This window comes from Orycteropus afer, unplaced genomic scaffold, assembly GCF_000298275.1.
Source record: "Orycteropus afer afer isolate SDZICR_OR568_19922 unplaced genomic scaffold, OryAfe1.0 scaffold00006, whole genome shotgun sequence".
NCBI lineage: Eukaryota > Metazoa > Chordata > Mammalia > Tubulidentata > Orycteropodidae > Orycteropus > Orycteropus afer.
Genome location: NW_006921593.1, coordinates 19,612,547 through 19,630,897, shown reverse-complemented (window position 1 = coordinate 19,630,897; position 18,351 = coordinate 19,612,547). Strand labels below are relative to the sequence as shown.

The 18,351-nt window shown below is 60.1% G+C and overlaps 2 protein-coding genes across 2 annotated transcripts in view; one reads left to right on the top strand and one right to left on the bottom strand.

Annotated features, from left to right (window-relative positions):
• The window catches only part of GPC1 (glypican 1), a 7,816-nt gene extending 3,908 nt beyond the window's left edge, over nucleotides 1–3,908 (top strand). Inside the window, exons 3-9 of the mRNA XM_007941488.2 lie at nucleotides 1–380; nucleotides 915–1,080; nucleotides 2,028–2,158; nucleotides 2,255–2,374; nucleotides 2,476–2,609; nucleotides 2,849–3,024; nucleotides 3,685–3,908. The exon at nucleotides 1–380 is cut by the window's left edge and continues 7 nt beyond it. Coding sequence (XP_007939679.2) covers nucleotides 1–380; nucleotides 915–1,080; nucleotides 2,028–2,158; nucleotides 2,255–2,374; nucleotides 2,476–2,609; nucleotides 2,849–3,024; nucleotides 3,685–3,908 — 1,331 coding nt within the window. The remainder of the gene's footprint in view (nucleotides 381–914; nucleotides 1,081–2,027; nucleotides 2,159–2,254; nucleotides 2,375–2,475; nucleotides 2,610–2,848; nucleotides 3,025–3,684) is intronic.
• Nucleotides 3,909–6,651: 2,743 nt separating this feature from the next.
• Nucleotides 6,652–18,351, bottom strand: part of ANKMY1 (ankyrin repeat and MYND domain containing 1) — a 64,719-nt gene continuing 53,019 nt past the window's right edge. Inside the window, exons 21-25 of the mRNA XM_042781307.1 lie at nucleotides 13,924–13,934; nucleotides 13,773–13,873; nucleotides 13,440–13,667; nucleotides 10,467–10,516; nucleotides 6,652–6,743 (exon numbers count right to left, since the gene is read on the bottom strand). Coding sequence (XP_042637241.1) covers nucleotides 6,652–6,743; nucleotides 10,467–10,516; nucleotides 13,440–13,667; nucleotides 13,773–13,873; nucleotides 13,924–13,934 — 482 coding nt within the window. The remainder of the gene's footprint in view (nucleotides 6,744–10,466; nucleotides 10,517–13,439; nucleotides 13,668–13,772; nucleotides 13,874–13,923; nucleotides 13,935–18,351) is intronic.

Genomic DNA, 18,351 nt, shown 5'->3' with positions numbered 1-18,351 from the left:
GTCTGCTGAACGGCTCGGAGCGCGCGCTGCAGGACACCTTCCCCAGCGCCTTCGGGGACCTGTACACGCAGAACACCAAGGCCTTCCGCGACCTGTACGCCGAGCTGCGCCTCTACTACCGCGGCGCCAACCTGCCCCTGGAGGAGACGCTGGCCGAGTTCTGGGCCCGCCTGCTCGAGCGCCTCTTCAAGCAGCTGCACCCACAGCTGCTGCTGCCGGACGACTACCTGGACTGCCTGGGCAAGCAGGCCGAGGCCCTGCGGCCCTTCGGGGACGCCCCCCGTGAGCTGCGCCTGCGGGCCACCCGCGCCTTCGTGGCAGCTCGAGCTTTCGTGCAGGGCCTGGGGCTGGCCAGCGACGTGGTCCGGAAGGTGGCCCAGGTGCGCACTGCTGCCAGAGCCTCTTGGAGCCCCCAGAGCCCCATGCCCTGCACTACAGCCAAGCTCCTCTCAGCCCCCTGCTGCAGCCCCAGGACCGGTCTTCAGGCAGCACAGCCAGACATGTGCTTTCCTGGGACAGGGATGGCTCCAGGCCAGCCCCCCCCTGCCCCATCCCATCCTCCAGGCCATGTCCTGGCCAGGGCCAGGAGGGAGGGAGCTGGTGCACCTCGGGCTGGGGGGTCAGGATGAACAAGAGATGGATTCAGGCGGGCTCCTCACCCAGGGTCCTCACCTGTCAGACCCACGTGGTAGTCCTTAGCAAGTTACCCCCAACACCACGCCTCAGTTTCCCCATCTGCACGGTGGGGAGGTCATGCTTCCCAACTACTGTAATGGTGGTGACTATTTCGACATGTCCCAGGACCAGGCCAAGTCCAGCAGAGCTCAGGCCACCTCCTCACCCTAGAGCAGTCGGGTGCCTGGCACACCCTGGGCTGGGGCTTGGAAGAGGAGTCAGGCTGCCTTCATCCACAGGTGCCCCTGGGCCCAGAGTGCTCACGAGCTGTCATGAAGCTGGTCTACTGTGCCCACTGCCTGGGCGTGCCTGGCGCCCGGCCCTGCCCCGACTACTGCCGAAACGTGCTCAAGGGTTGCCTTGCCAACCAGGCTGACCTGGATGCCGAGTGGAGGAACCTTCTGGGTGAGCTGGTCCCGAGCACCTTACCCCACATGCCAGGCAGCCAGGGGGCCTGCAGGAGAGGGAGGGGAGACGCTGCCCTGTCTTGGGGTCGGGGGACCGTGGCCAGGGACAGATTGCATCTGCAGAGCGTCAGTGGGCTGGCAGGAGCTGTACTGGGGCAGGTCTCTTGGAGGTAGGCCTGGGGGGATCAGAGTCCTGAGTGAGCACAACAACACTCGATACACATGGGCCAGCATGTGTGCCCACATGTGAGCTGAATCCACAGTCCTGACATTAGTGTCTCAGCACACGTACATGGCAATACACGCATGAGTTGACCTGCACCTGTGCTCATACAGTGGGCTACTGTGTGTACACACCAGCACCCATGAGAACAGGAACATGTTGACATATGTGTGAGCTAACATGTATGTTGATGTGAGATGTGTCAGCACACATATGTGCCAGCAGACAAAGCAAATCTGTGCATGTGCTGACACGACAGCCAACATGCAAACATTTCAATACCTGTATAGGCTAACGTGGGAGTTCTGGTAGCTTAGTGCCTAAGGCACTTGACTGCTAACCAGAAGGCTGGTGGTTCAAACCCACCAGCCACTCCTCGGAAGGAAGATGGGGCAGACAACATGTCTAAATAGCAGCACATGGGAACCAGGATGTACATAAACTGATACGGGGTGGGTCATTGTGGATACACAGGCACATATGCACACCACCACACGTGAGATGACCTGTGTGTGTTGACATCATATGGGCCAACATGCGTACAAACTGTCCTCTCTTTGTACAAGTGAGCATGCCTGCTCATACGTGGGCTGTGGCACGAAGTGGGTCAGCCCTGCACATGGAGGAACCAGCCATCACCCGGCCTTAGCCTGTGCTGTGTGGGCTGTGTCATGGGCATGCACACATGGTCATGTGTGTGCGTGTGCTTACCCCTGTGCCAGATTCCATGGTGCTCATCACTGACAAGTTCTGGGGCCCATCGGGCGCGGAGACCGTCATCAGCACTGTGCACATATGGCTGGCGGAGGCCATCAGTACCCTCCAGGACAACAAGGACACACTCACGGCCAAGGTGAGGGCAGGAGAGTGCAGGGGGAAGAGGGGTGGCCCAGATGGGGCCCCTTCCGGGCCTGAGGCACCTGCCTGGGCCCCTGTGCTGTCTCCCCAGGTCATCCAGGGCTGTGGGAACCCCAAGGTCAACCCCCAGGGCGGTGGGCCTGAGGACAAGAGGCGCCGGGGCAAGCTGGAGCCTCAGGAGACGCCCTCCTCGGGCACACTGGAGAAGCTGGTGAGTGGGCTCCCTGCCCCAGGGGCTGCAGTCTGAGGCCTTGGCTGTGGGAGGCTGGCAGGCTGAATCCAGACGACCTAGTAGCTGACTGCTGCCCACAGGTCTCTGAAGCCAAGACCCAGCTGCGTGACGTCCAGGACTTCTGGATCAGCCTCCCAGGAACACTGTGCAGTGAAAGGCTGGCCATGAGCACCTCCAGTGATGACCGCTGCTGGAACGGGATGACCAAGGGCCGGTGAGCGCCCGTCCCCATGCCTGGAGCCCCAGGAGAAGGGGACAGCTCTCCACGGCACCATGTGGGGCCCAGTGGGCTCCAGATGGTCCCAAGTTGGGAGTAATGCTGGGGGTGCCACCTTCTCAAGATGGAGTCAGTGCTGGGCACCTCCTCCCCAAGGGGGGAGCAGTGCCGCGGTGCCACCTGGGGTAGAGAGAGTGCTAGGAGAGGTGACAGGGCCTCTGCCCGTCTGGCCCCAGGTACCTCCCCGAGGTGATGGGCGACGGCCTGGCCAACCAGATCAACAACCCTGAGGTCGAGGTGGACATCACCAAGCCAGACATGACCATCCGGCAGCAGATCATGCAGCTGAAGATCATGACCAACCGGCTGCGCAGCGCCTACAGCGGCAAGGACGTGGATTTCCAGGACGCCAGTGAGGACGGGCCCTGCGGGCTGGGGGCCGGGACATGGCGGTGGAGGTGGGGCCGACCACCAGCACATGCGCAAGAGCTGTGGCCGCGGACAGGACAGGACCCGCAGGGGGAGGGGCTGGGACGTGGCCTCTGCGGAGAGGGCGGGACCCATGGGGGGAGGGGCTGGGGCATGGTCTGAGGTGTGCCCTATGGAGAGGGAGGGGCCCACAGGGGGAGGAGCCTGGGTGTGGTCTGGGGCGTTTCCTCAGCCGAGAGGGAGGGACCTACAGGGGGGAGGAGCTTGGTGTGGTCTGGGATGGGCCCTCTGCGGAGGGGGCGGGGCTGGGGCGGGCTCTCGGCCGAGAGGGCGGGCCTATGGGGCGGTGAGGTCGCGGCGGGCCCAGCGATGTGGCTGGCAGTGAGGCAGCTCCCTTTCCGGGGCCCATGGGGCTCCCTGGGCGCCACTGCTCCGCCTGTTCTTGCCTGGACACCAGGTACCTCGCGTCTCCAAGTGCAGTTGTGTGTCGGGCCTGGGCTCCAGGTGGCCTTCGTGGTGGGGTCCAGGAACGGGGTCTGCTTCGGGCCTTGGCGAGTGGGTAGGAGTCCGGGTGGACCCGACTCTGGGAGGGCCGTCGCCATGGGAGCCCACGGAGGAGCCGCCTGACCCTGCGCCTCCCCAGGTGACGACGGCAGCGGCTCCGGCAGCGGGGGCGGCTGCCCCGACGACGTCTGCGGGAGGAGGGTCAACAAGAAGGCCTCCAGCTCGCGGACCACCGCCTCGCACGCCCTCCCCGGCCTGTCCGAGCAGGAGGCGCCATCCTCCGCCGCCGCCGGCCCCCGGCCCCATTTCCCCGTCCTCCTCCTCACGTTGGTCCTCGCAGCCGCAGGGCCTCGGTGGCGGTAATGCCCCCGGCCCCAGACTTTGCCAAAACGCAAAACAGACGCTATTTAATTCTCCTCAACGGGGAGAGCCGGGGTGACCTGGAGCGCGGCCCTGCTGGGGTGGGGTGTGCGGGTGCGGCCCCCAGGTCTGGCCTGGCCACCCTTTTTTTTTTTTCTAGTAGGGCCTCAGGTCAACAGGGAGCAAGTGTCCCCAAAAGCCATGTATTTCAGGGACCTCAGGGGCACGGTGCCGCCTCCTGTGTGCACGAGCTCCCCCCCCCGGCCTGCAGCCTTGCAGACGGGTCACCTGCCCTCGGGCGTCCCGAGAAGGCACGTCTGCAGTCCTCACCAAGAATGTGTGTCTCTGCCTTCCTGTACCCACCCACCGCTGCTGGGAGCTGCGTCAGGGTCCACCCTCGGCTGCCCCTCACCCCGTGCAGGGGGGGCTCTGCCCTCCAGGGGCCGGGGGGCCAGAGATGATGCATGCACCGTGATGCTCAGGGGGGAGCTCGGGGCACCAGCCTGGGACTGAACCCCTCCAGGGAGCGTGGCCCTGTGAGTCTGCAGGACCTGCGGCCTGGCCCTCGGCCAGCACCTGGTGTGAGCCAGCCCTTTGCGGTCAGCTGGTGGCTGGCCACGGTCAGGTCCGGCCAGCCACGTCTACAGGGCTCAGCTTTCTGGGTCTCGGTTGTCAGGGGGTGCTCCTCCTGCACGCCCCAGGAAAGCAGGCTAGCCCTCTGCAGCCATGGGCTGCTGCTCTTGAACCAGTGTCTTGGAGGCAGCCCTGGCCAGGGTCCACAGTCAAGCTGAGAAAGCTTGGCCAGTGTCCTACCCACCCCCATCCCCACCCACAGCCAGGGCCAGCTCGGGCAACGTGGCCAGGGCTCAAGGTGACCTGTGCTGCAAGCTGCCCACAGGGACGCTGGGTGGAGCTTCAGTTTGGCTGGGCCCCTTCCGTGGCCAGCGAGGTGCCGGGGACAGGCTGAGCAGAGCATCGACAGTTAAGGGCTTCTAAAGACCTGCATCCGTTTTCAGACTCCCGACCTCCTCAGACCCCAAGGCTGCTGTCTTGGCTCCTCCCAAAGGGCTTTTCAGGGAGTTGGCTGACCTTTGACCCTCATGCCCTTCCCTGCCCTGGGATCTGGGAGGCCTGGGCTCACTCAGGCTCCACAGCCCCTCTGTCTAGGCTGGCTCTCCCTCCTCCGAGGCCCTAGCTGCCTGCAAGCCTTGGGGAAGGGACCAGCCCCCTACTGGAAGGGGCCCAGTAAGGGGAAGGTCTTCCTGGGACTGGGGGTGGGGGTCCGAGCTGGTACAAGACCCAGGAAGTCCGCTTAGTACTGCTTTGCTTTTCCCTGAGTTGGGGTTGTGGTCTCCGGGCCAGGGGCAGTTGTGCTCTGGAATGGGGCCCAGTGCCCACAGGGAACCCTACTCAGCTAGTTAAGGAGTGGGAGCAGGCCTGGGGGCAGCGACGGCTGTGCGCTGGGAAGGGCAGTGTTGGGGCCGCTGAAGGGGCTGGACTCTGGCCTGGCCCTCCGGGCAGCCCTGCATCACAGTGGCTCTGCTGGCCGCTGACTACGGGGCGGCCTGGCCTGCGTGTCCTACTTCGAGGTGCCCCTCCCTGCACTGTCTGTCGGCAGGTGAAGTGTGTTCTTGTATGAATAAAAGACTGGAGGCTTGCAGTGAGGTCAGGTCTCTCGTCACAGATGTACCGCCAAACATGCCCCACCTGCCCTTGCAACCCCAGCAGAGGTGGGAATGTGTGTGAGCGTGTGGATGTACATGGTGGCTGGCTGTGCAGATGGGAAATGAAGGGAGGCTGAGACAGATTGCACCTGGCGGCGTGGCCTGGGACCTCCGTGTTTGGGATGCACCTCTTTGGGCACCTCAGCCTGTCAAGGTATCTGCATCCTGCCTGGATTAAGGCTCCACCCTGGATGAGCACCCTGTGACGAGGGTGCCGGGGAAAGGGAGAGACCAGGGCAGGACAGATCCCACACGTGCCTGTGGGCAGGACCCCTAGACCAGCCTGGGCAGAGATGGCCAGGGAGCCAGGGCCCAGTGTTGTCCTGAGGCCTGGAGGGTGGCCTCATGGCCCCACCCGGACCCAGTGCCAGCCGAGCCCTGCCATGGCACCACTCACCATGGTGGGCCCTGCAGTGTCACCCGGAAGAACTCAGCTGATTTCGGCTCCCTGGGTCAAGGGGGCTTGCACTGGCTGCTGGCTGCAGCCCCATGCCTTGCCCCGCGGAGGACCTGCAGTCTGACCCAGCCGCAACCTGTGAGGTCATACTACATTCAGGGCCAGAAGTGGCAGCTAGCTGGAACCCAAGCAGGAGCTCAGCTCTCCAGGGATACGCTGGACATGGCAGGGCCACTTTATTTGGTGTTCACAACGTGTGTTAACAGCCTCTCTGTTCCCTCAAAACCCCCGTTTCATCCTGCACCTCAGGCCCCATGTCAGCGTGAGAAACTAAGCCTCACCCCAACACAGGGCAGTGGACAGTGCAACCTGAGGGGGTATAGCTCCACAGTGAGGGGGCTCCTTGGTGCTATAGCCTGAGCAGGGACCCAAACTCTGGGCGAAGCTCCCTGCAACGTCCCCACCCACCCTCCAGGGGCCCAGGGGCCCAACTCTTCCACTGGGAGATGAGGTGGGGCGGGGTACAGGGCCCCTCCCAAGCAGGTCTGTGCTGCCCCTCGGCCAGGATGAGGGTCGTGTCAGCAACGGAGACGTGGCTCATGGCGCATGCAGCTGGGCGCCCGGGTCACGCCTGGCTGTGGGTGGAGTAGCAGACCCTCTGGTACGGTGCCAGGTTCGGCTGCAGGGGCTTCCGGTTACGCTTCACGAGCCTTCTCACTGTTGGGAGGGCGGACACAGGTGAGGCGGGGCCTGGCACAGGGCTGGCTCCAGGGAAAGAAGGGCACCTCTGGGGGCCCACCCAGAGCTCTCGAGGCCAGCCTGTCCTCCCATCACCGCTCCCGGTGCCAAGAGCAGACCCTCACAGCAGGGCCAAGATGCCAGGCCTGCTGCCAGTGCTCAGCCCAGTGCCCATGGCAGCCTCCAGTCCAGCTCCCAGCAACACTGCACATTGTATAGGGAGCCTCAGCAGGCCACCTGTGGGGCCTGCAGCATGCCAGGTGGGTGGCTTCAGGTTACAGGATGGACCTCAGTACCCTTATAATGGGTGATGGAACACACATGCACAAACACGCATGTGTGCGCACATGCACATGCAAGTTCACATGTGGCCCCACTCAGCCACCACACCAAGCCACCTTTACCTGGAAACAGCAGCCCCTGTGTCCGGGGTCAAGCCTTGCTCTCAAAGTATATGATGGAAAACTGACCCTACAGCTCGCTCCCCCGCCCTCAGCCCTGAAGCCCCCTGGGGTGATGGGAGGATCCTGAGCAGGGGCACCTGGAGACAGGTGCCATCAAAAGGTGCGCAGGATCTTGGGGGGGGGGGGCTCACGGCTGCAAGAAAAGCTCCTGAGGGCACAAGGATCGGACCCTAAGGCTGGGGAGCTCTGATGAATGACGGGGCCCTCACGCCCAATAGACAGCCCCAGCTTCTCGCCCCACAGAGTGACACGTGGCCCCCAGCGCTTTCCTCCTCCCTCGGCCTGAAGTGGGGACTGGTGCCACGGTTCTCTTCCCCAGCTGGGGAAGCACAGGCTGGCAAAGGCCTTGGGCGATGGCAGAGCATGCCATGCCAGCCATGCCGGAAGCAGCCCAGGGCAGGGTCTGACTGCCGGCAAGTGGGCTGCAAAGGGAGCTGGCCCTGAGCTCCCCTGAGGCTGGAGGTGACACTGAGACGCCTGCAGATTGACTTGTGACCTCCCCAAAGCTATGTCAAAGCTGTGTCGCTGCCCATGCTCTGAAGGGGACCTTGTTGGAGATGGGGTCTCTGAAGATGATACCCGTTAACACAAGGTCGCCCCGGAGCAGAGCAGGCCCTAGTTTCATCTGAATGGTAGCTTATAAAAGAATAGAGTTGGAGGAAGGACAGTCACGTGGCCACAGAGCAGCCGCACCGAGAGCCCAGGTCACCCCTCGGGAAGCACCAGAGCTGGGAGAGTTGCCTGGAACAGGTTTCCCCTCAGAGCCTCAGAAGAAGCCACGCAGCCAGTAGCCTGACCTGGACTTCTGGCCTCCAAGAAGTCTTCCAAGTTTCGTTCTTACAAGCCCCCCACTTTGTGGGATTCTGTTAGGGGAGTCACAGGAAACTCACAGACGTCCCCTTCACCCCGTAAACAAGCAAGCACTACAAGCCCCTCCAGGACGGGTTGGAGCCTGAACACAGCCCCCAGGTGACAAAAGGCCACGTGCTGTGTGGTCCCCTCTACCTGCCGTTCTGGAAAACGGGCCCCCACGGATTGGTGCTGGTGGTGGGAAAAAGGGACCTCTAAACACACGGCCCAGGGAAAAGATGAAACCGGTTCCCTACGTCAGGCTGTCAACAAAAAGTGGAGCTGGAGTAAGTACCGGAGTGTGGAAAGGAACGCTTCAAAACGTGGTCAGGACGCAGAGGGGGACAGGTACGGCCTCGGGGAGGGGACGGAGTGAGGACGGCGTCCACATGAAAAGCACAGGCAGGAAACTCTACTCCTGACAGGCAAGCTTCAGAGCACACTCCTCCCTGCGTAAAGAGCCCTGGTGATGCAGTGGTTAAGTGCTCGGCTGCAAACCGGAAGGTTGGCAGTTCAAACCCACTGAGCGGCCCCACCGCAGAGGGACCTGGCAGTGTGCTCCCGTAAAGCCTGCAGCCTAGAAACGTCTGTGGGGTGATCCATCCTACTATGTCAGAGTCACCGTAACGGCATCTGACAGGAGACGATGGATGGGCAAAGAGATGGCTGCCCCAAGTCAACTCCGACTGGTGGCCTCATGCACAGCAGGACGGAGCGTGGCCTTGTCCTGCGTCCCCCTGCAATCACCGGCAGGTTCCAGTGCACTGTGGTGGCTGTTCTCCCGATCCATCTCACTGAGGGCCTCCTCCGCCCGCTGGCCCTGCCCATCACCAGACCCGACGTCCTCCTCCAGCGATGGTCCCCTGATGTCGTGTCCAGAGTGAGTGAGTCGGGTGAGTCACACAGCGGCCTGTTGAGACTCAGCGTTTTCATTAACGTGTTCAGGAGTGCATCAGCAGTTCTCTGTGGTCAGTCTGTCTGAATCTGGAAACTCCACAGACACCTGGCCACCATGGCGACCCTGCTGGTACTGAAATACCAGTAACACGGGGTCCAGTATCATAGCAACATGGCATGACCAACGAATGGACAGACAGGTGGCGAAAAGGACTTTTACTATCAGTGAAAAAAGACAATTCAGTAGGAGAATGGCCAAAGACTTAATACACACCTAACCAGCCACTCCTCGGAAGGTTGGGCAATCCTACTTCCGTAGTGATACTGCCTCGGAAACCCAAGGAGGGGTCGCTATGAGTTGGGGCCGACTCGACGGCAAACAACAACAACAACCAAAAACAAACCCACGGGCCACCAGGTTGACTCTCAAAGTGATACTTTAGGACAGAGTAGAGCAGCCCCACAGGGTCTCCAGGGCTGTCAGTCTTCACAGAAGCAAAGCCTAAGCCACACCCACTGCCATGGAGTCCATTCCGACTCACAGCGCCCCTGGAAGACAGAGTGGAACTGCCCGCGGGTTCGCCAAGGCTGTTGCTCTCATGGAAGCAGACTGCCTCATCTTTCTCCCATGGAGCAACGGGTGGGTTCAAACTGCTGACCTTTTGGTTAGCAACTGAGTGCTTTAACCAGTACACTACCAGAGCTCCTTCAACACGCACACACATGGGCAGGTGCACACAAGTGGACATCAAATGACACTCAACTTTGCTCAACACCAAAAAACTTTCCACAGGATTGTACAGTGTGGAGCTGTCGCTCTGAAAACCTTAGGAGAGAAAATGCTTTTGCAGGTCACATAGGGAGACACAGGAGAGCAACGGGCCAGCACAGGCTGAGCAGGTGGGTGGCGTGCCCCCAGCAAGGTGTCTGCAGTCCCGCGAGCACCTCAGTCCACGTCAGCCTGGCGCTCCCTTCACCATCTTGATCTCCAGTGGGCAGTTCTACACCCAGAGCCGGTCCAGGTTTTGTAGGACCTTGATGCTTCTGTGGGGGGTGGGCCGCAGAGGGCTTCTCGTCCACAAATAGAACAGCCTCCACGCTCGGCACCGAGAATGGAGGAGCTGCGTGTGAGTGTCCTGCGAGCAGCCACTCTGCTCGACCGTGAGTGGGAAACGCTGCGGGTCCACGGGAAGAAGGCAAGCGGTAGGGTGGGGGAGGGGACTGAGAGCCTTATTGGTGTCTTCTGTCCTCACCACGGACACCTCAGCCATCCACCACCCTCCCCAGGGAACACAGGGCACCTCACTTCTGAGCGGACCCTGGGGTCTTCTGCACATTGCAGGCCCTTTCTCTCCCTCACCAACATTCCAGTGCCCTGTCGGCCCCTTGCCTCCTGTCCATGCTGCTCTACCTGGGCTCCCTTCTCGCCTGCTTCTTTGTCCCCCGTGGACTCTGGCGCCCCTTCCACACCCTCCAGCCTTAGGAGGGTTACCTGGCTGCCGCACAAGACAGCTGCCTATTCCCCCAAGAAAGTCCAGGTACCTGCAGGAGGAGAGGGGCTGGGGGTGGGGGTGACGACTGTCCTCCCTCCTGGTCCACCCTAGCACTGCAACCTGCCACTCTAATGTTCTCCAAAGATTCATGCAGCCCCCTCTCATAGACCAAGTGTCTGAGGGGGCCCACAGATGCTCGGTGCTACTACAACCTGGCATCATGGCCACTCATCCAGCAACTGGCTGCCTGCCTCTCAGCCCTCCAAAGCAGATGCTGGATCCGGCCCAAGGGGACCCCGAGAGCCGCCTGGGTTTCCCAGGGGAGCCATGGGGCAGGGAAGACCAGAGTGAGGGGCATAGAGGGTGCGGGGAGGTGCTGGCGCAGTGATGGACCCAAGGACGGGCCAGAAGGTGCCTGGGCAAGACTCGGACCACCTTCAACAAATGAGCCCTTCAGTGCCCAGCTGGCTAAGCTGCCCTGTCCGTTACACCCAGCCCTGCACTGACCCTGCAGTTCCATAAACACACCTGCCCAGGGCCTCGGCCCCAGGGGCTTCAGGCAAACGCCCGTCACTTCCCACTGCCTGGCCCACCTTCCCTTCCCCCTTGGATGTCCCCCTGCCCTTACTCTCCACTAGTCACTCTGCTTCCTGTGTGTCTGAAACAACTGGGGCTGACACTCCTGGTGTCCCAAGTGCAGCCAGGTGAGGAAACTCTCAGGCAGGTGGGTCTCGCTCCTCACCCGCCGGAGATCTTCCAGCCCAGAGCAGGGCGAACACGCAGCCCTCTGTCAGCCCTGCTCTCCCCTGCGCCTCCCAAGTTTCTCAGCCAAGGGTCTCTGAAGCCACGTCTGGTTCCCATCCTTACATCACCCACCTCATCACTCCAACATCCTTTACCCAGGCCTGGCGCCCTCCACACAGCTGAGCCCAGCAGCTGTTCATCAAGTCCCCTCACCAAGTCACACGTTATCTTCCTCTTCAAGTTGTCATCACGAGGGTTTCCAGAACCCCCCATCTGTCTCCAGGCCCAGTGCCCCCTAGGCCCCTCATTCCTCCATGGCCCTGCTGGTCCCCCTTCTCCTGACCTCAGACACTGCAAGGCTCACCTGAGACCCCTACCTTGCCCAGCCTCAGTCCCCTGTAGCCATCTGCTCGCCTGCTCTCCCAGAGTTACACCAGCACAGTCCTCGTCCCAACTCACACAGGAGGCCAGACAGCCCAGCTCTGCCCTGCTCCCCCTCCCTGTCCCTTCAGCCCCTCAAGCCCCTTCATTTCTCACCTGCCATCTAGCAAGGAACCTGCTGGGTCTGTTTCATAGACACCCTGGACCTCCCTCTCCTCCCCTGGACCTCAGCCCAGACCTCTCCTGAACCACTGCCTGGACCCCTGCCCAGACAGCTGCCCAGGTGGCCACACCCTTCTCTGGTCACTGGGATCCTGTCCAGCCCCACTCTGCCCTTATTCCCCTGGGATTCTCAGCTCTCCCACCAGAGTGAGCTTGTGAAGTGGTGGACACACTGCCCCAGGGCTAGACCCCCAGCCCTTTTCCTCCTGGGGCTAAGGCCCCACCATGTCACCAGCCCCTCCTGTCTCCTGGGACCTGCCCTCCACTGCTCTGCCGACTGCCCTGGCCCAGCTGCCCCCACCACAGAGTCTGCACTGCCCTCACTGCAGAGTGCATGGGGCTAGTGTCACCCTCCACACCTCAAGTCCAACAGTCTTAGTGAGGGGCCCATGCACAAGGGCCTAGGGTTGCTCCAGGTGCTGGAGGGGACGCCAGGACCTCCCTGGGGCCTAGCGACCCCGGCAGGCCATCTGAGCAGGACTACACTGGGCCAGGCCAGGCACTGGGCAGGAGGGGGCTCTTCTCCCAGACCAGCGGGGTGTGGTGGCCACACCCAGAGGAAAGGGGGGGCCCTTTAGGCCCTGTGTGGAGTCTGCAAACTCCCCTGGCAGGGGAGTTCTAGGGCAGGGGCCTCACTGGGCCACTGGGCCCATGCTGACCCGGGTTGCAAAGGTTGGTCCACGTGTGGGATGATGCCGGTAGAGGGCTCTGTGGGGGGCCCAGGGGCTGCATGGCCAGATGCAGGATGCCCTGGGGAGAGCTCCCGGCCTGCTGCCAGGCGCCTACAGGCAGCCGCTGCACCCCGCGCCCTCTGTGTCCTCGCCTCCCCTCTACCTGCCCCCTCCCTCCTCCCCTCCACCTCTCTCTGCCCTGCTCTCCTGCTCAGCTCCATTTCAGGGGGGCCTGTGCCCCTCGCCCAGCTCCACACTCATCTTAGCCTCCCTCGGGTCAGACTGCCCCCCACACTGCTGGCCTTGGGTGGGGGCAACAGGCGACTGGGCAGGCGAGGGACCCCCAGGACCACTCGTGAGCCCCAGGACGGCCCCCAGAGCCACACCCCCCTGTGACCCCTTCCTAGCTCCAAAGCAGACAGTAAACGATGTGTGTGCACCCTCACGTGGGCTCAGGTCTTTCTGGGGTGACTGGAAACTCCCTGGTCTGGGGTCTCCACCCCACCTCACAGCACCTGGGGCTCGGCCTTGGAGGGATGGGGAGCTGGTGGCCTTCCATCATTCCTCTTGGCCACGGAGTCTCCACAGCCAGTGAGGCCTAGTATAGCTGCCCGTGGCCCCGTGACACTGGGTCCGGACCCGAGTCCTGCCTGGACCGCACAGAGGGAAGCCAAGAGCTGAGGTGAGCCACCGCCCTTTCACTAGGCCCCTGGGGCGTGGACAAGGGGTGGACACTGGGCCTGCCAGGCTCAACATGTGCAAGGAGGGCCCTGAGGCCAACTGCAAAGTCCCAGGGGCCGGCGAGCCTACGCCTGTCCATCAAGCACAGGTGACTGCACCCTTTGAGCAGCAAAGTGGCGGAGATTTGCTTGTACTTCGCACCAGCGTCATGACCTGGGGGGCCCAGACCCCTCCTTCCCCAGCACCGGGACCTGTGGAGCAGCTGGAACAGACCTGTGGCAGCCAAGCTGCAGACCGAAGGCCTGGTCTGGGCCCAGGTCCCGCCCCTCGCTGCCTGCCTGAACCTGCTTCCTCCTCTGGGAATCGAGGCTCAGTGCCCAGGTCCTCTCCTGGGACCCTGTGCCCCTGGCCACCACCCGAAGGAGCAGGAGTGGGGATGCAGCACGTCTGTGTGGCCCAGGGGGAGGGCCACCGCCGTGGCTCCGGGCTGCAGATACCCTCCTGGGGACAGGACAGGGCTGAGGGACGGGTGTCCTTCTCTCCACCCATCCTCAAGAATTGGGACCGGCTCCTGGGCCACCTGCAGTTCCCTGGCTGAGTCCTCACCCAGAGCGGGGCACGGGGCTCCGAGGTGGGCATGTGCAGGGCAGGGGGCCACCCCAGAACGAGACGTCTGGGGCACCGTCCGGGCTGCAGGTAGAGTCAGCCTGCGGTGGGGCAGGGAGGGCGGATGGCAGTCCCCTCTGCCCTTGCTCACCTGGAGGGTGCCTGGGGTGGGGGCAGTGTGGAGGACACAGGGACCCACAGCAATGGCCACACCATATGTCTAGGGCTGGACAGAAATGAGTCACCCGGCACGACTGCCCCTGCTCTGACTACAGCCCCCACACCCTGCTGACAGCTTAAGGCTGCTCTGGGGAGACCACAAGGCTGACTGAGAGCCGCTGCACTTGCCCATGGACATGCTTGCCAGCAGACCCCAGGTGGGGGGTCGCACAGTCTCTGCATCCGGAAGACCCCTCTCCCTCACGCCAGCCCCTCGCAGCCCCCACCCTGGGCACGGCCCAGCATGCAGTGACCAGCACAGCGCTTGCACCCGCGTGTTCCAGAGCTCCATGTTCAACAGGGCTGGGAGGACTCAGCCAGGCTGTCTGGGAGAGCTGGGCGGCCGGGCCGGTCCAGTCGCAGCGGCTGGACTTTACGTGGGCGGGTCCTCGGGCACTGGAAGGGCAGAAGAAGCAGGCAGGGCTCGCGGGGGGGCCCAACACACGGCCGCTCTAGAACCTACCCTGGGGAGCCAGCCCTCTTCAGAAGCCCCAAGGACAGGTGTCCGGGAAGGCCAGCCCTGGCTCTGCAGGGCTGTCTCCACGGCCCGGACATGGGGAGGCTGTGGGGGCTCGGCAGCAGAGTTCCCGCTCCCCATCCTGGAGACCCGGGTTCACGCCTCACTGGTCGCCTCATATGCGGCCACCCCACCCCCTTCAGTGGACACACCTATGGCTGTGATGCTCAACAGGTGTCAGCAGATCTTGCAGGCTAAGACCAGGAAGAAAGGCCTGGTGACTGCTGGGAATCAGCAGTGAGGACCCCGTGGGCCCCAACGGCCCGACGCCTGGGGCTGGCGCAGGCCAGGCAGCAGTGCTCACTGGGCACAGGGCTGCTGCGCGTCAGGGCCCACCACGGCGAGGACAAGCCTTAACCACGGGCAGCGCCAGCTGGGGCGACACCCAAGTCGGGGGGCCCCCTGCCTCCTCTCTGCTCGAGGATCGGCAGCCTCCGATCTGCTCGGAGAGTCAGTGGAGAGCACTGTGGAGAGGAGGAAGCCACAGCCTCGGGGACCCGCCAGGGGTCTGGCTGACCTCCACCTGGTGACATGTCACACGGACGGTGCTGGACACAAAGCTGGGTACCGAGTGGGCACTCAGTGAGGGGCTCGCCCTCTGCATCCCCTCCTCCTTCCTTCCCGACACTGCCGCAGCCACCGTGGCGGTGGTGAGCCGCCCCAGGCTCTGGTGCACTCAGAAGTCCCCAAGGAACTGGATGTGCCCGGTGAGACAGAAAGGGGTGAGAATAGCAGAATGGCAGTATGACCACAACCAGACACTGAGGCGTGTTTAGACATCCACCGAGGTACAGCTGTGGAATCGGAGACAGACGGACAGGACAGGACAAAGCCCAGTGGAAGTGAAGTGTTAAGAGTGAAACCCCAGGGTGAGCAGTTGAAAACATGAATCTAACCTTTGATTGGAGGGGCCATTTCTGCCCACGACACCAAAAGCAGACCATGAATGGAAACATGATTAAGTGAAGCTACACTCAGAGTTTTGGAACTCCCACCTAGGAGAACAGTGAGCAAAACGGAAGGGCTTCTGAAGGAACAGTACACAGCACATCCTGTGTAAGAGCATCCGCAAGTCAGCAAAACACCTAAAAGCGCCAGGTGTCTACAGGCAGCTCCCCAAAGAATCACCAACGTAAGAGCATAAAGACAGTGCTTTACCGTCACCAAAGACACGCGGTCAGGCCAGGAAGGCTTCCCTCCTTTGGCTGTTGTTCGGTGCCATCGAGTCGGCTCTGACTCATAGACCCCGCGTACAGCAGAACGAAACACTGCCCCGTCCAGTGGGGTGAGACCATGCAAATAAGGTGTATGGAGCCCTAACAACGGTATTGGTCAGCTTTGCCATTCTGTTGGTGGTGGTGGGTGCCCTCGACTCGGCCCTGACTCATAGTGACCACATGGATAACAGAATGAAATACCACCCGGTCCTGTGCCAGCCCCACAGTCCTGGCTGTACCTGAGCCCATCGCTGCAGCCACTGCGTCAACCCATCTCCTTGAGGGCCTTCCCCTTTTTCATTGACCCTCCACTTTACCAAGCATGATACCCTTCTCCAGGGAATGGTCCCTTCTGACAATATGGCCAAAGCAGGTGAGACGAAGTCTGGCCATTGTCACTTCCAGGGAGAATTCCGGCTGTACTTCCAGGACAGATTTGTTAGTTCTTCTGGCAGTCCATGGTCATTTCACTATTCTTCACCAACAATACAACCCAAAAGCATCAACTCTTCTTCAGACTTCCTTATTCATCGTCCAGCTCTCACATACATATGAGGCAATTAAAAATACCATGGCTTGCATTAGGCGCACCTTAGTCTTCAAAGAGACATCTTTGCTCTTCAGCACTTCAAAGAAGTCCTTTGCAGATTTGCCCAGTGCAGTGTGATGTCTGATTTCTCAACTGCTGCTTCCAAGGATATTGACTGTGGATCCAACTAATATGAAATCTTTGACTACGTCAATCTTTTCTCCATTTATCATGATGCTGCTTATTCAGCTGCATTGAAGGAGTTGGTGAAAAACAAGGCTCCAGGAATTGACAGAATAATACCCATTGGGATGTTTCAACAAACGGATGTCACACTGGAGATGCTCACTCATCTGTGCCAGGAGATTTGGAAGACAGCTACCTGGTCAAGTGACTGGAAAAGATCCGTATTTGGACCCATTCCAAAGAAAGGTGATCCCACAGAATGTGGAAATTATCAAAAATATCATTATCTTGCTGAAGATAATAAAAAAAAAATGGTTGCAGCAGTATATTGTCAGGGAATTTCCAGAAATTCAAGCTGCATTCAGAATAGGATGTAGAATGACAGATATCATTGCTGATGTCAGATGGATCTTGGTTGGATGCAAAGAATACCAGAAAGATGTTTTCTTGACTATGCAAAAGCATTCAATTGTGTGGATCATAAAAAATTATGGATAACATTGAGACGAATGGGAATACCAGAGCACTCAATTGTGCTCATGAGGAATCTGTGCAATGACCAGCAGGCTGATGTTCAAACAGAACAAGGGGACACTGCATGTTTAAAATCAGGAAAGGTGTCATCGGGGTTGTATCCTTTCCCCACACTTATTCAATCTGTATGCTGACCAAATAATCCGAGAAGCTGGACTACATGAAGAAGACCATGGCATCAGGATTGGAGGAAGACTCATTAACAACCTGTGATATGCAAACAACACAACTTTGCTTGCTGAAAGTGATTATGACTTGAAACACTTACTGATGAAGACTGAAGACTACACTCTGCAGAATGAATTACACCTCAATATAAAGAAAACAAAAATCCTCACACCTGGGCCAATAAGCAGTGTCATGATAAATGGAGAAAAGATTGAGGTTGTCAGGGATTTCATATTACTTGGATCCACAGTCAACACCCATGGAAGCAGCAGTCGAGACATCAGACATCGTATTGCACTGGGCAAATCTGCTGCAAAAGGCTTCTTTGAAGTGTCAAAGAGCAAAGATGTCTCTTTGAAGACTAAGGTGTACCTGACACAAACCATGGTATTTTCAGTCACCTCTTATGCATGTGAAAGCTGGATGGTGAATAAGGAAGACCAAAGAAGCATTGATGCTTTCGAGTTGTGGTGCTGGTAAAGAATGCTGAATACAGCATGGACCACCAGAAGAGAAGAATGAACAAGTCTATCCTGGAAGAAGTGTAGCCAGAATGTTCCTTGGAAGCAAGAATGGCCAGACTTCGTCTCACCTACTTTGGTCGTGTCAGAAGGAACCATTCTCTGGAGAAGGATATTATGCTTGGTAAGGTGGAGGGTCAGCAAAAAAGGGGAAGGCCCTCAACGAGATGGACTGACACAGTGGCTGCAGCGACGGGCTCGGGTATAGCAAGGATTGTGCGGCTGGTGCAGGACCAGGCAGTGTTTCGTTCTATTTTACGTGGGGTTGCTATGAGTTGGAGCTGATGCAATGGCACCTAACAACAAGACAACAAATAGTGTTGAAAAAAGTATTTGCAAGGAATAAGTCATTGGTCTTATCAAATTCTACCTGGATTTTGCTCCTGTTAGAGCTCACCCTATCACTGATGGTGCCGAGAAGAAGCTAGTCCCACAGAGCTGGCAAACAATTCTTGAGGAGTCCTGGTGGTACAGGGGTTAAGTGCTCAGCTGCTCACCTAGAAGTGGGAGTTCAAACCCAGTAGCCACTGCACAGGAGAAAGATGTGGCAGTCTGATTCCATGAAGACTGACAGCCTTGGAGACCCTGTGGACAGTTCCACTCTGTCCTCCAGGGGCGCTGTGGGTCAGAATGGACTCCAGGCAGTGGGTGTGGTTTGGGCTTTGCTTCTGTGAAGACTGACAGCCTT